At 51.1% G+C, this 13039-nt stretch overlaps 4 protein-coding genes across 4 annotated transcripts; 2 read left to right on the forward strand and 2 right to left on the reverse strand.

Moving 5' to 3' along the window:
* Positions 1 to 513: 513 nt before the first annotated feature.
* On the forward strand, positions 514 to 2734 carry N7455_000961 (uncharacterized protein; the record flags this gene model as incomplete). The annotated part of the gene is made up of 8 exons (XM_040959754.2): positions 514 to 563; positions 893 to 968; positions 1023 to 1084; positions 1133 to 1350; positions 1418 to 1706; positions 1943 to 2027; positions 2083 to 2256; positions 2318 to 2734. The coding sequence occupies 8 exons, from the start codon at positions 514 to 516 to the stop codon at positions 2732 to 2734; spliced, it is 1371 nt and encodes a 456-aa protein (XP_040809854.2).
* A 273-nt stretch (positions 2735 to 3007) lies between these two features.
* N7455_000962 (putative capsular associated protein) lies at positions 3008 to 6248 on the reverse strand (the record flags this gene model as incomplete). Its single annotated transcript, XM_040959760.2, has 6 exons — positions 3008 to 4580; positions 4633 to 5057; positions 5112 to 5264; positions 5318 to 5731; positions 5798 to 6117; positions 6182 to 6248. 6 exons carry the CDS (start codon positions 6246 to 6248, stop codon positions 3008 to 3010), a joined length of 2952 nt encoding a protein of 983 aa, XP_040809796.2.
* Positions 6249 to 7773: 1525 nt separating this feature from the next.
* N7455_000963 (ribosome biosynthesis protein KRE33) lies at positions 7774 to 11083 on the forward strand (the record flags this gene model as incomplete). Its single annotated transcript, XM_040959728.2, has 2 exons — positions 7774 to 10748; positions 10811 to 11083. 2 exons carry the CDS (start codon positions 7774 to 7776, stop codon positions 10950 to 10952), a joined length of 3117 nt encoding a protein of 1038 aa, XP_040809827.2. The 3' UTR covers positions 10953 to 11083.
* Positions 11084 to 11285: 202 nt separating this feature from the next.
* Positions 11286 to 12909, reverse strand: N7455_000964 (putative disulfide isomerase; the record flags this gene model as incomplete). The annotated part of the gene is made up of 3 exons (XM_040959713.2): positions 11286 to 12606; positions 12695 to 12702; positions 12763 to 12909. 3 exons carry the CDS (start codon positions 12907 to 12909, stop codon positions 11286 to 11288), a joined length of 1476 nt encoding a protein of 491 aa, XP_040809860.2.
* Between the last annotated feature and the right edge of the window lie 130 nt (positions 12910 to 13039).

Here is a 13039-nt window from a genome sequence, read left to right on the forward strand (position 1 = left end):
GGTTCGAACTGTTTCGCATTTCGATTGCGATTTCGATTGTGATTTACACTTTTTTTTTCGGTCTTCTTCTTGATTTTCATCTGTTTTATGGTCTCTTTATTCGTCTGGAATCCGATTGCCTGTGCTAGTCCACGGCTGTGGAGGGACGACAGCGTTTGATACGCTCTTTATGCTTTATGATGACTTTGTGAATACCCCTCCCATTTCTATGGTGAAATGAAGAATGCAAAGCAGTGATGATATGGTGATTGTTTTGTAGATATTCGTCTAGACTATAAGTACTGAGTAGATCTATCATTTAAGGTTCTGCCGTACACCTTACGTGTAAGCCGCTACAACATACACCTCCCGAGGTCCATGTCCCTCCTTCTCCTTTTCCTAGCAGCAATATTCCTCGCTTAACACTATTGCTTAACATTATTTCGCGTCTTCGGAACTTGCGACAATTTGGAAGTTTTCATGCCCCAACTCCAGTAAGCGGGAAACCGGAAACGAGTCGTCACACCTCTGATTATGGAAGCCATCTACGACCACCTCTCTGAAAAGTCCGGCCGGAGCTGGAGGTGAGCGGTCGTACCCCGCCTTGCTGCGTCAAGCCTTGTAGGCTCAGGAGACGCTAGCAAACGTACGTGCGCTTCACGATGGAAGAAATTCTCAGCTAAATACGTTATTACACCTCCCCTAAACTGGACGACGCTGGATCCAGTGCCATGAGCTTGCCGTCGTGGAGCCTGAATGGTTTAAAGAACTCTCGGAGTCTACTCACGTTCACTGACTCCCCAAAATATCCATCGCTATTGCAACAATGCCATGTTGTGGAGGCAAGCTGGAAAAGGTTATTGGTAGCTTTCCTGTACCATGGTATCGGAAGTTATTGACCTGGATTCTGCAGCGGAAGCGACCCTGCTGATGTTCATTTCGACCATGTCCTCAGCACTGATGCGGAGCTTTGCGATCGTATCAAAAAGGTACGAAGACTGACTCACCAAAAGATTTCCGTGGCTCTTACAAGACATTGATAGCCGCCTATGCCGGTAGTTTCAACCACCTCCAACAGTCCCCGGAGCTGGGGTTTCCGTCTAATGTGAGTGCAATACAGAGATCGTTCCGGACTCGACTGAAACGCGCGTAGAATATCGCTACGAGAGGACTCATACCTGGTTGAGGACCGGCCATTTGATCTCTCATCATCCTTCGATTTTTGCAGCTTCTCCATGTCGAAATCCACTCTAGAAGCCGTGCTCGGCAATTTGAACCTCGAATCGGAATTCATCGACACCGTTGGGTCCCAGAGAGATAGTGCAAAGCTTTCATTCTCCCTGGAAGACGTCCTGAATGCCCGTTGTTTAAGTCTGTGTTACCCTTGCCTTGCATCCATGGAGCTGCCTCTGACATACCCGCGCATGCTTTTCTACAGAGTACATTATGCGAACCGAACGAGCGCTGCCGTCAGACTTGATACTCGCCGTAAAGTCTACAGTTGATAATAACCAATCATTCACGACCGGGTTTCTCTATGGCTGTACAGAAAAAGAAGCCCAATATATCATCAAATGGTTCAAGAAAGCCTCTCAGGCGTTGAAGGAACCCACCCTTATGGCCCTTCTTCTGTACGAGATCCAGTATGAGCGCTATGCTAACATTACCCACGGATATTGGCGGAGAAACGATAACCTCTTCCTCGAAATCCCTGAAAAGGCCATATTGTTAACCGAGCTCTCCCCTTCCACGGAGGACAAAACCAAGATCCGCGACCTCCCCGAGATAGCTGACTGGCTGAGCACCATTTTGGGATGCACAGCAAGCACGGCCGCATGAATCGTCATTTCTGTACCTCCCAGGGCAACCTCAAATTGTTACAGCACCTTGTAGAACAATTATCGCAGAGTCAAACGACTCCACCTTGCCCCGTGTTCCAAACAGCATCCTCAATAACCCACAGGCTGCAGCAAATAAATGCTGGATACAAGGATTTGGAACAGCAGGCATTACTTCTCAAGGAGGGCAGTAGCCTCTTCTTAACTACAGTGAGTTCCATCCCACTAGATCGTTGAAACCGGGATTGACAGAACAATTCCAAAGGTGTGGAGCTTAATCGCCCAAAGAGACAGCCAAATATCCCAGAGAGCAAACATAATCAACCAGGAGATTGCCGCTTCGAGTCGCGTGGTCGCCAAAGCAAGTGGGGACGATAGCTCGGCGATGAAAGCCCTCGCGGTCCTCACCATGGTATTCTTACCTGGTACTACACTAGCAGTAAGTTGTTCCGTATCAATCGCCCTACTGTGCTTCAGTGGGTATAACCGGTACTTCATAGACTGCCCTCGCCCTTCCCGTATTCGACTGGGACTCTCATCATTTCTGGCCCACAACCCGATCGAGTATCTGGATCATCTGCGCCCTGGCAGCCATCTTGACGTTCCTGGTTCTTTATTTTTGGCGGTATTGGTTCCTCGGTACGATTTGGGAGAAAGACGCAGCTGATGGCACCAACGTACCATATCGGAGGCTGGATCGACTCCTTCTACAACGCCATGATCGGCAGAAAGTCGGGATTTTGGAGAGCTCAAGCCAGGACTCTGACGAGGGAAAGGTGTCTAACCCGAATACGGGGGTGAAAATGTCAGCTCCTATTCTCATTGCCCACCCTATGCCCAAGCCTGCGCCTACGCCTAACGTCCCGTACAACCCGGAGCCTGGAGTGGATCTCGGTCCTTTCCAAAATGAATTATAGAATTAGCGGATATAATAGGCTGTATACATTTGCTCGATTTGTATGAGGATAGAAATTAAAGTCCATGAATATAGGTTCTCTAGGTATGAAAAGAGTCCCATTTACATACTTTGTGATACCTCCAAGTATCATCTTTACGAGAATCCTATTCCATATGTACACAGAGTATAGTTCCGTCTTTTTAAGACGCTGCATGGAAGGGGCAAGACAAGACAAGAATATATACTTGAATCTATGTACCAATTGACATTCGTATTAACATTAACATTAACCTCAACTCCCAAACCCAAGAACATCACGCTGATCATCCGTAAGCCGACCCCACTCCAAAAGCAACCGAAAGAAGTAAATCTCCATATCCTCCTTCCTCAACGCCGTACTCGCCCACTTCCTCCCTTCTTCTGCAATCCACTTTCCCTGCTGATCATGCGCCTTCATGCGCATCTGCGGGGCATCAGGACCACTCTCCTCGGATGCGGCACCAGGTACGCCCGCAAAATACGCAAGCGTACTCCACAGCCCATGGAGACGGATATCAACAGGGACGAAATGCAACCACGAGGTAACGCGGGAGTCGAACCACTGGCGGAACAAACCTGTTTTGAGGGGCAGGCTGTGACTGTGTAGGAAGGGGAGGAATCGGCCGCTGAAACCTGCGCCGTCGAGGTCAAAGAGGAACCGATGTGACCAGTGCGCTTGAAAGTCTGCCCAGCCTGCGGTGCCGAATTCTGAGGTTTGTTCGCCGCAGTCGCCGCAGCGGACGATTGGGTCGGCGAGGTGAACGGCGGTTTGGAGACCGAGTTCTGATGTCGGGGCGTCGCCGTCCATTATCTCGTAGCGGAAAGAGTTTTCGTTGGAGTCTGTCGGGAGGAGGACGGAGACTTGGTTGTTGGTGTTGTTGTTTATCAGGTGGGCGAAGCGCTGGCGTGGCATGCCTTTCCATTCGCCGAAGCGGCTGACGCCTTCTGAGGTACTACCAAGCCAGTAGAGGGAGTTCTCTTTGTGGCTGTATTCTGGATCTGGGTGTTCATCGGTTGGTTTGTATTTTACCTTGTCGATGTAGTTCCATGGGCTTGGGAAGAGGATGTCGTTGAATCCGGTGAGAGCGCTCTGGCTGAATACCGGGATGAGTTCTTGCGACACCTTGAAGGAGGCTGGGGAGATTAGGAGACCGTGGAGGAAGGCAAGGTCGGGTTGGTGGCAGATTTCGGAGGCGATATTGAAATCTAGAGGGAATTGGCCCATGGAATGAGGAGCCACACATGAGAGACAGGTCTCACGACGATTCCAGATTCGTTGAGAGCGCGCCTTCGATGAAGGTGGGCAGACAGCGCTCACGTAGGGGTCGAATACACCTCTCCACGCTCCGTCAGTGAATACGGTAATGTTGGTTTGATCGGCGGGTTCAATCGTGCCCCAACCATCCTCTCGGTCGGTCGACCAAGCTTGCACCATGCGCTCTTTAGGGATCATTTCTTGCATCTCAGTCTCCCGGTTCAACATTGATATTTTCTCCCAGGGAACCGCAACACGTGGTTCATCATTCAGGTTGAACACCAAGTCCATATCCGGGAGATATTTGGCGAAATTATTCATCATGTCCGCGGCACCCGCCACCATCCACGCATGGGTTGGTTTGATGCCTTCTTGCACCATGGCCGTGCCGTTGCGAATTCTGATCCCACCGAGATCGTTGAAAGGGTTTGTAGCTAGTTCATGGGTCATTGCGCGGATGTGCTCCGGAGCCAGGGCTCGGAATGGAAGTAGATCATGGTATATCTGATCGAAATCATCGATGATAGCTGACGATCGGCTAGTGGCATATCGATACCATTTGTCGAAACCCCTAGACAAATATTAATTGAGTTATGCGACAAACAGAGGGATTCTAAACATACGGTGGTGGATGCTGGTTATATCGTCTCCGGTATTCGGTAACAGCATCCCCGAGGGTCTTGCTCCTAGACGCCTGAGCGAGATAGTTCTGATGTTGAAATTTGCCGTCGTTGATGAGGAACTCAATCGGGTGTATATCAGCAACACGATGCTTGCTCACTGCAAAAATGAGACTAATCCCACACATCACGGCGAAGAATATTTGTATGGCAACGTTTGTGCGGTATAATTTCGGCTCTTCGTCATGAACCACCCGTGCAAGAAGAAATAGGAGAGCACCGGTCAAAGATGCAGCCAACGGAAGAACAGCATGAGTTAGAGAGATAAATGGGAAGGGTGATTGTTCTGTAAGGGCCGATAAAGAGGAGAAGTAGACGATCATGAAACCGCCTATAATTGACAATCCAAGGATGTCGAAATGCGGTAACTAGGAGAATCAGTACCGAGAAAGAAATAGGATTTGATAACTGGGAAGGCTTACCATATGCCAGGCCGAAAGGACCAGTATTAGAACCAACACAGACTGGCTGAAAGCGCCTCGTGAGTACTCTAGATCCAACATGGGTTGACCGGCAAGTTCAGGAGAGCTATCTGGTACCCAGTAGGATATAATACTCCAGACCAACGAAAGACCCTAAAAGACCATCAGAACAAATATTCCCAGCACGATCGTAGTTGCCCGCTTACCAAGAGACCAGCTCCAAGGAACGTCAAAGTTCGTTTTCTGCGCACATCATCAAATTGAGTGCCAATCCGACATAGCTCAGTAATACCGATAAGTATAACAGAATCGGCAAACAGGTTGAACAGCCTGTATGATCGGAGGCGCGATGCGCCATGTAACACAATAGGACAAATATAGGTTGACCGGGTTCCAGCCGAGAAAGATGAAGCCAAGAGCCCACCAACCGACAAAAATGCGGCTGCAATTAACCCTCTGAAGCGACTTTGCGTAAGATAATAGAAGCTCCGGCGGGAAACAGAGTAGGCCACCTGTAACGGGAGCGTTTCGAATCGTTGGGTAGGGACATATCTGTCCACTTGTCGTGATCGCTGGTTGCGCCAGTAGTCATAGATCGAAATAACGAAAGGAATAGCGTACTGTCCATGACACCGTGTTAGCAACATGAAAGATTTAAATAACAACCAAGACATTCAGCCACTTACAGTATATCCAGCGGGCGCGCATTCAGTATTCCGAGTTACTTGGCGAAACGACTCGACCCGCAAGCCACACAGTCCCAATAAGAGACCGAGCTTTATCCACCATGATTTAAGCCGTAGCCGAGGGCGAGTCTCGACATCGCCCAGTGCGAAAGATGACGTCGATGCGCGCGAAGGAAGCTCAAATTGCTCCGCGAGAGGGATAACTGGCCGTTTACTTGTCGGCGATGACGGTGTCGATCCCAATGAAACAAACCGACTCGATGCCAAGAGAGTCAACCCAGTAAGGAAGCATACTAGGACAGATGTACTGATGGGGCGATCTGTATCGGCGCAACAGTTAGATCAAGTTGCAGAACGATATTGATATCCACGGCGACGACTCACCAAAAGCGAATGTGGTATTGTAGGAGGTAGTAATGAATAGTGAGCTTAAAAGAAATACCCTGCTCATAGAATGCGATCGTGAGTTTAAGTTTTCAATAATGTGAGATAGCTTGCTAGGTACTCACCCCACACAGAGCTTCAGCCCGAGGTCAGAAGATAATTGGATCATATTGCACCAATCGTTCTATGATCGCTCTATAGCGTCCCAAGCCATCGCTGTAATTTCAACAATGAATAGAATTGTTGAAAGAGTAACAAGACAGAAGAGAAAAGATTAACCTCCTGTGGATCTTCAGGAGATTGACAGTGTTCGAAACATGGAAGAAAGCAGGGCAGGGAGGGCCAAGAGGCCCTTTGATCCACTGGCGGCTAATCAGAGGCATCCGGAGTGCTGATCCATTAGGGTTGCGTCAACGGGCGGGATATGATGATTTCATGGGTTTTTCGCTGCGCACATATAACCACGGGCCCTGGGTTTGTAGGTAGCTTGTATTTCTGGTATCTTGCCAATGAGAATGGTGGAAAATTTCCAGCCACCACGCCCAAATTTATTAGCTCCTACTAGTTGGCAGATTTTGCCCTGGAGATTTTATATTGCCAAAGCTCATCAGCAAGAAATGCCGAGCTGATCAGTGGCCAGAATCAAGCCTTGGTCAATTTCACGACCCACTTGAGTCCTGAGCGTCATGCCGCTAGTGGGCCCTTCCAATACATGCATATACATATGTTGTACTTCATATATCATGTCCAGCCTTGTAAGCAGACACTGTGGGCGGCACGGCACGTAGATAAAGAAGGTTCACACGCAGCCAAGACCCAGTACACGCGTCATATCAGTTACATACATACGACCCTGTTGTATCCTGTCGGCTCCATTCGGCTGCATGTCGTGAAATAAAGATGGCCCGAGTGACCCACGGTTAGCGCCAAAAGGATACACTCAATTAGATTAGGCTAAACTCAAAGCAGCTCGTGGATTTCCTAATTTGGTCAGTCCACGTCACCCACAGTCATGTGATTCGATAAGGGTCCAGGCGGTGTCGACTATTTACCAACAAAGTGCAACCGCGGCTAGTCCTTTTCGAGCCTTCGACCTCAACATAGAGTGTGCCACGTGACTTCAGAGATATAAAAGACCAATCAGATATTGTAGAAAGACCCACATGCGTATCTCCTCAATGAAAGACGTTGGAACAGGAAAAATAAGGGGCTCTCTTTGATTAAGCTTGTCATCCTCAGCTCAAAAATCATACTAATATTCTACGTATATTTCCAGGTGGCCATATGACCGAAAGGACAAAGGGGTAAACCACCTGCCCAGGTGGGCATAGAGCTCATTGATCCTGTTTTGGCCCAGAGATATACCGTCTACCTATTTAGGGTGACCCTGGCAATTTGCAGACACGTGATCAAAGTAACCCACATGGGCAAGTGATAAATATACTTAGGTAATCTGGATGAGAAGCACCGGGCGGTGTATTACCTCGGGCGGTGTCAAACAGCAGTATCATTTTTTTCTAACCGGCGGGAAGTTTTTTGGTCGCAAGACGAAGCTAAGTGTTTTTTTCCAATCAACACTACTCCGAATCGCCATGCCTCGCAAGGCGATTGACTCGCGGATTCCCGCTCTTATTCGAAATGGTGTGCAGGAGAAGAAGCGCAGCTTCTTTGTGGTTGTTGGTGACCATGCCAAGGATGTGATCGTGCACCTTCACTACATTATGTCCAGCGTGGACGTGAAGCAGAACAAGTCGGTACTATGGGCTTATAAGAAGGACCTTCTCGGCTTTACCAGTCACCGGAAGAAGCGCGAAATGAAGATCAAGAAGGAGGTCAAGCGTGGCATTCGCGAACCGAACCAGGAAGACCCATTCGAACTTTTCATCACCCTCAACCAGATCCGCTATGTCTACTACAAGGAAACCGAGAAGATTTTGGGTAACACCTACGGCATGTGTGTGTTGCAGGACTTCGAGGCCATGACTCCCAATTTGCTTGCACGAACCGTCGAAACCGTCGAGGGTGGAGGTCTGGTGATCCTGCTTTTGAAGAGCATGACCAGTCTGAAGCAGCTTTACACCATGTCCATGGATATTCACTCGCGATATCGAACAGAGGCCCACGATGATGTTGTAGCTCGTTTCAACGAGCGATTCATCCTGTCCCTTGGAAGCTGCGATTCTTGTCTGGTGGTCGACGACGAGCTGAACGTGTTGCCCATCTCCGGCGGCAAGACCGTGAAGCCCCTTCCCGCTCCCGAAACAACCGACGAGTCAGCTTTCGGCACGAAGAAGGAATTGAAGGAAATCAAGGAGAGTTTGGCCGACTCAAAGCCCGTGGGCCCTCTGCTCAGCTTGGCTCGCACCGTGGATCAAGCGAAGGCGCTCCTGACCTTTGTTGATGCTATCGCTGAAAAGACCTTGAAGAGCACTGTTACACTGACTGCTGGTCGTGGACGAGGAAAGTCCGCCGCTCTCGGTGTCGCCATTGCCGCGGCTGTCGCTCACGGCTACAGCAACATCTTCATCACTTCTCCCAGCCCAGAGAACTTGAAGACATTATTCGAGTTCATTTTCAAGGGCTTCGATGCACTTGGATATCTCGATCACGTTGACTACACCATCCTGCAGTCGACCAACCCCGACTTCAACAAGGCCGTTGTGCGTGTGAACATTCACCGCAACCACCGTCAAACCATCCAGTATATCCAGCCCCAGGATGCGCAAGTCTTGGGACAGGCAGAGCTTCTCGTTATCGATGAGGCTGCAGCCATCCCCCTGCCATTGGTGCGCAAGCTGATGGGACCTTACCTGGTGTTCATGTCCTCCACTATCAATGGATACGAAGGCACGGGCCGGTCCCTGTCTCTGAAGTTGATTCAGCAGCTGCGCGAACAATCCCGAAGCGGAGTCAAGACAGACGATACCGATGTCGCCGACCGCAGCACAGGCAAGTCAGCCAAGGGTGCCGACAAGAACCTCACCGGTCGAACCTTGAGAGAGATCACTCTCGCAGAGCCCATTCGATATGCCCCGGGTGATTCTGTTGAGAAGTGGCTGAACAAGGTTCTTTGCCTCGACGCCACTCTTCCCAAGTCGCACATGAACACACAAGGCTGCCCTCACCCCTCGCAGTGCCAGCTTCTTCAGGTCAACCGTGATACCCTGTTCTCCTTCCACCCTGTTTCCGAGAAGTTCTTGCAGCAGATGATGGCGCTCTACGTTGCCAGTCACTACAAGAACACACCCAACGACCTTCAGCTTATGAGTGATGCTCCCGCTCACCAACTCTATGTCCTTGTCCCGCCTATTGATGAGGGGGCCACCAAGCTGCCCGAGCCGCTTTGCGTCATTCAGGTCGCCCTTGAAGGTCGCATCAGTCGCCAGAGTGTGCTCAACAGTTTGAGCCGTGGCCAGCGCGCAGGAGGTGATCTCATCCCGTGGTTGGTCAGCCAGCAGTTCCAGGATGAGAACTTCGCCAGTCTCTCCGGTGCTCGTGTTGTCCGTATCGCAACCAACCCCGAATATGTGGGTATGGGATACGGCTCCCGGGCTATGGAGCTTCTGGTCGACTTCTTCGAGGGCAAGTTCACTAACTTGGAGGAGGAGAACACTGCGGCCGAGGAGCACATGGTTCGTGTTACGGACGAAGAGCTCGCCGGTTCTAGCCTCTTGGATGACAACGTCCACGTCCGTGACATTCGCTCCATGCCTCCGCTGTTCGGCAAGCTGACTGAACGTCGCCCTGATGTCCTCGACTACATCGGTGTCAGCTACGGTCTTACCCCGTCCCTCCACAAGTTCTGGAAGCGCGGTTCTTTCGTCCCCGTGTATCTGCGTCAGACCCCTAACGAACTCACCGGAGAGCACTCCTGTGTGATGGTTCGCACCCTCTCCACCGGAGAGGCTGACGACGCCTGGCTGAGCGCCTACGCGCGCGATTTCCACAAGCGATTCCTCGCGCTGATGTCCTACCAATTCGGACAGTTCCCATCCGTCCTCTCTCTCAGCATCTGCGAGTCTGCCAACTCCGGTGCCAAGAAGGACCCCAAGTTCAAGCCGCGCATGCTGCAGAAGTCCGACCTTGATGAAGCTTTCTCGCCCTTCGATCTCAAGCGTCTGGACAGCTACGCCAACAACCTCTTGGATTACCACGTCATCCTGGATCTGGTCCCCGCTCTCTCCGACTACTACTTTGCCAACCGTCTCGATAGCAAGGTCAGCCTCTCCGGCGTCCAGCAATCCATCCTTCTCGCCATCGGCCTGCAGCACAAGAACCTCGACGACCTCGAAAAGGAGCTGAACCTCCCCTCCTCCCAGCTCCTCGCCATGTTCCTCAAGATTGTCCGCAAGATCTCCACTCACTTCCGCAATCTCATCGAGAACGATATCGAGCAATCTCTGCCCGCACAGAAGGTCCGTATCGAGACCTCTGCCGCTCACGACGACGAGCCCGAGGTCAACCTCCAGCCCCTGCCCATCAGCCTCGAGGATGAGCTCCGCGAAGGAGGCAAGCAGATCGATGAGGAGATGCTCGCCAAGCAGCGTGCTCTGGCCGCATCTAACCCGTAAGTTTTTCAATCACGTTTCCTGCCTATCGAAACAACAATAACTGATTTCCAGCCCACAGTGATGGACCTGATAACTCCAAGTCTTCCAAACGCAAGAAGGTCGAGACTGCGCGCGACATCTACGACAAGGAGATTGACTCGAAGAGGCAAAAGATGATCAAGAAGGGCACCGAGGGCCGCAAAAAGCGCTCAATGATTTAGGGTCTGGACAGTTTTCTTTTTGCATTAATGTACGGTGTTCGGTTTCTTGGGTCTAAAAAGACTTGCTTGTGTCTAGTATTTGTCTGTATTCTTCAAGGTTCATGTTTCCACAGGATATCCGTCTCTTGTACATAGATATGAATCATGTGCTTATTATGCCTACAACAGATCGATCCGTAGAGATAGATGGGGGATAGGATATTCCCTAAGAGCTTGATGCATTGGATACATAAGCTTATGCGATTCGCTTTCAAAACTAAAAAAGAAAAAAATGAAGATTAGACAGGTCACCAAACTAGCATCGTCGACCTCATTCCAGGGACCTGAAATGAATCACAGCTCATCATGCTCCACAGCCTGCTCCTCGGCTTCGCTTTCAACCTCGACCGTCTCAGCTTCAGCTTCAGCTTCCGCCTCAGGCTTAACCTCGGCCTCGGGTTCAGCTTCAGGTTCGTCCTCAGCCTCAACACCGGCAACAATCCCCTCGGGCAACTTCTGCTTAGCGCCCTCACCCAACCGAATCCCATCAACCCAAGACTCAACAGCAACAGCCCCGAAGTCCGCATCAGCACCGCTGAAACGACGCCACCAACCGCGACGAGCATTCAATGCGATAATCTCAACAGTCTGGCCATCACCCAATTCCAATACCTCACGCAGAGTCTTGGACCCGATGTTGATAGCAGGGACAGCATAGAGCGGGAAGAGATGCGTTCCACGCTGAGCGTGCTTGTGACCGATCTCAGCAACGCTTGCGAGAGCCTCGGTGGCAGACGCTGGAAGCGCGGCGTCGGGCTCGCTCGCCTCGGGGAGAATGACTAGCACACAGGTGCCGGACTTCTGTGTGAGACAAGCTGACTCGATGGATTCGGGGGTGGAGAGGGTCGGGATCGGGGGAGCAGGGATGGGGACCTGAACCGGCTTAGCGGAGGGGCCTGTTTCGTCCTGGTCCTGGGAGGCGGTGGGTTTGAGGTCTTCGGCGTCGTCGACAACGGTAGGCTTAGAAGCGGGCTTGGACTTTGGTTTTGGCTTAGGCTTGGAATTGGAGGCGGAACGGGGGGACGCGTCTGGGTTTGGTGTCGCCGCTTGGCTCAGGAACTCGGTTATGGGCTTCTTCTTCAGCTCGCCGGCGTAGATTTTCGGTTCGACGTCGCCGCCGGGGATGAGGACAAGGGCCGGCACCTCGGTCACGCCGTACTTCTTCACGGAGGCGGTTTCCTTGTTCCGTACTTGGGCGATGTCAATTGCGCCGAGGAAGTCAACTGCCAGGGCGCGGATCAACGCGCCGGTTGTGCCCTTCTCTGTGAAGAGAATGGCCTTGGGTTGGTCCTCGTTTTGTCCAAGCCACTTGTCCAGGTCCTTGTCCGTTGCGCGCTTCACGTGGTTGGGGATGCGGTCGACGACTGCGTCGACAATGCCCTTGGCGCTTCGCGCACCTTGGTAGTCCTCAACGCGGGGCTTTCCGGGCTTTTTGGAAGGTGTGACGATTTTCAGGGTCGGGAAGCCTTGGACACCCATCTGTCCGCAGAAGGGTTTGTTTTCGTCATCGTCGCAGTTGATCGCGGCGACTTTCGCGAGTCCGTCGAGGTTTTTCGCGGCTTTTTCGAAGGCGGGTTTGAGGTTCTTGCAATGGCCGCACCAGGGCGCGTAGAATCTAAGTGACAAGTGTGAGTGAAGGTCGGAGGGGAGAGGCAGAGAGCTCGATAGCTAGATAGCTATAGCTATGGTGCGTGATAGCTTACTCGACGATCTATTGAAGTAGCCAAACATTAGCTGATTGCGCGCATTTAAGAAAACGAAGGACACTCACCGAGGTATGATTCGAATTCGCAATGAGCGACTTGTAGGTTTTGGGATTCAACTGGATCACCGGCGAATTCTTGGTGTATAGTCCATCGGCGTTAACAGGCAGTGCCGCAAGGAGCGACACAAGCAAAATACTGGCACTATGCAGCATGGTTAGAGGGTAGTTTCAAGGCAGATATGAGATTCAGCAAAGAAGCCAAAGCGGAATAAAGAAAAGACAGATGGTCCGAAACATGACGCAAGGTGTCCTGAAGCTCTTGGCGTGCGGATGGTATTGGCTA

Source organism: Penicillium solitum (genome assembly GCF_028829755.1).
Source record: "Penicillium solitum strain IBT 25940 chromosome Unknown utg000001l_segment0_segment0, whole genome shotgun sequence".
Classification (NCBI taxonomy): domain Eukaryota; kingdom Fungi; phylum Ascomycota; class Eurotiomycetes; order Eurotiales; family Aspergillaceae; genus Penicillium; species Penicillium solitum.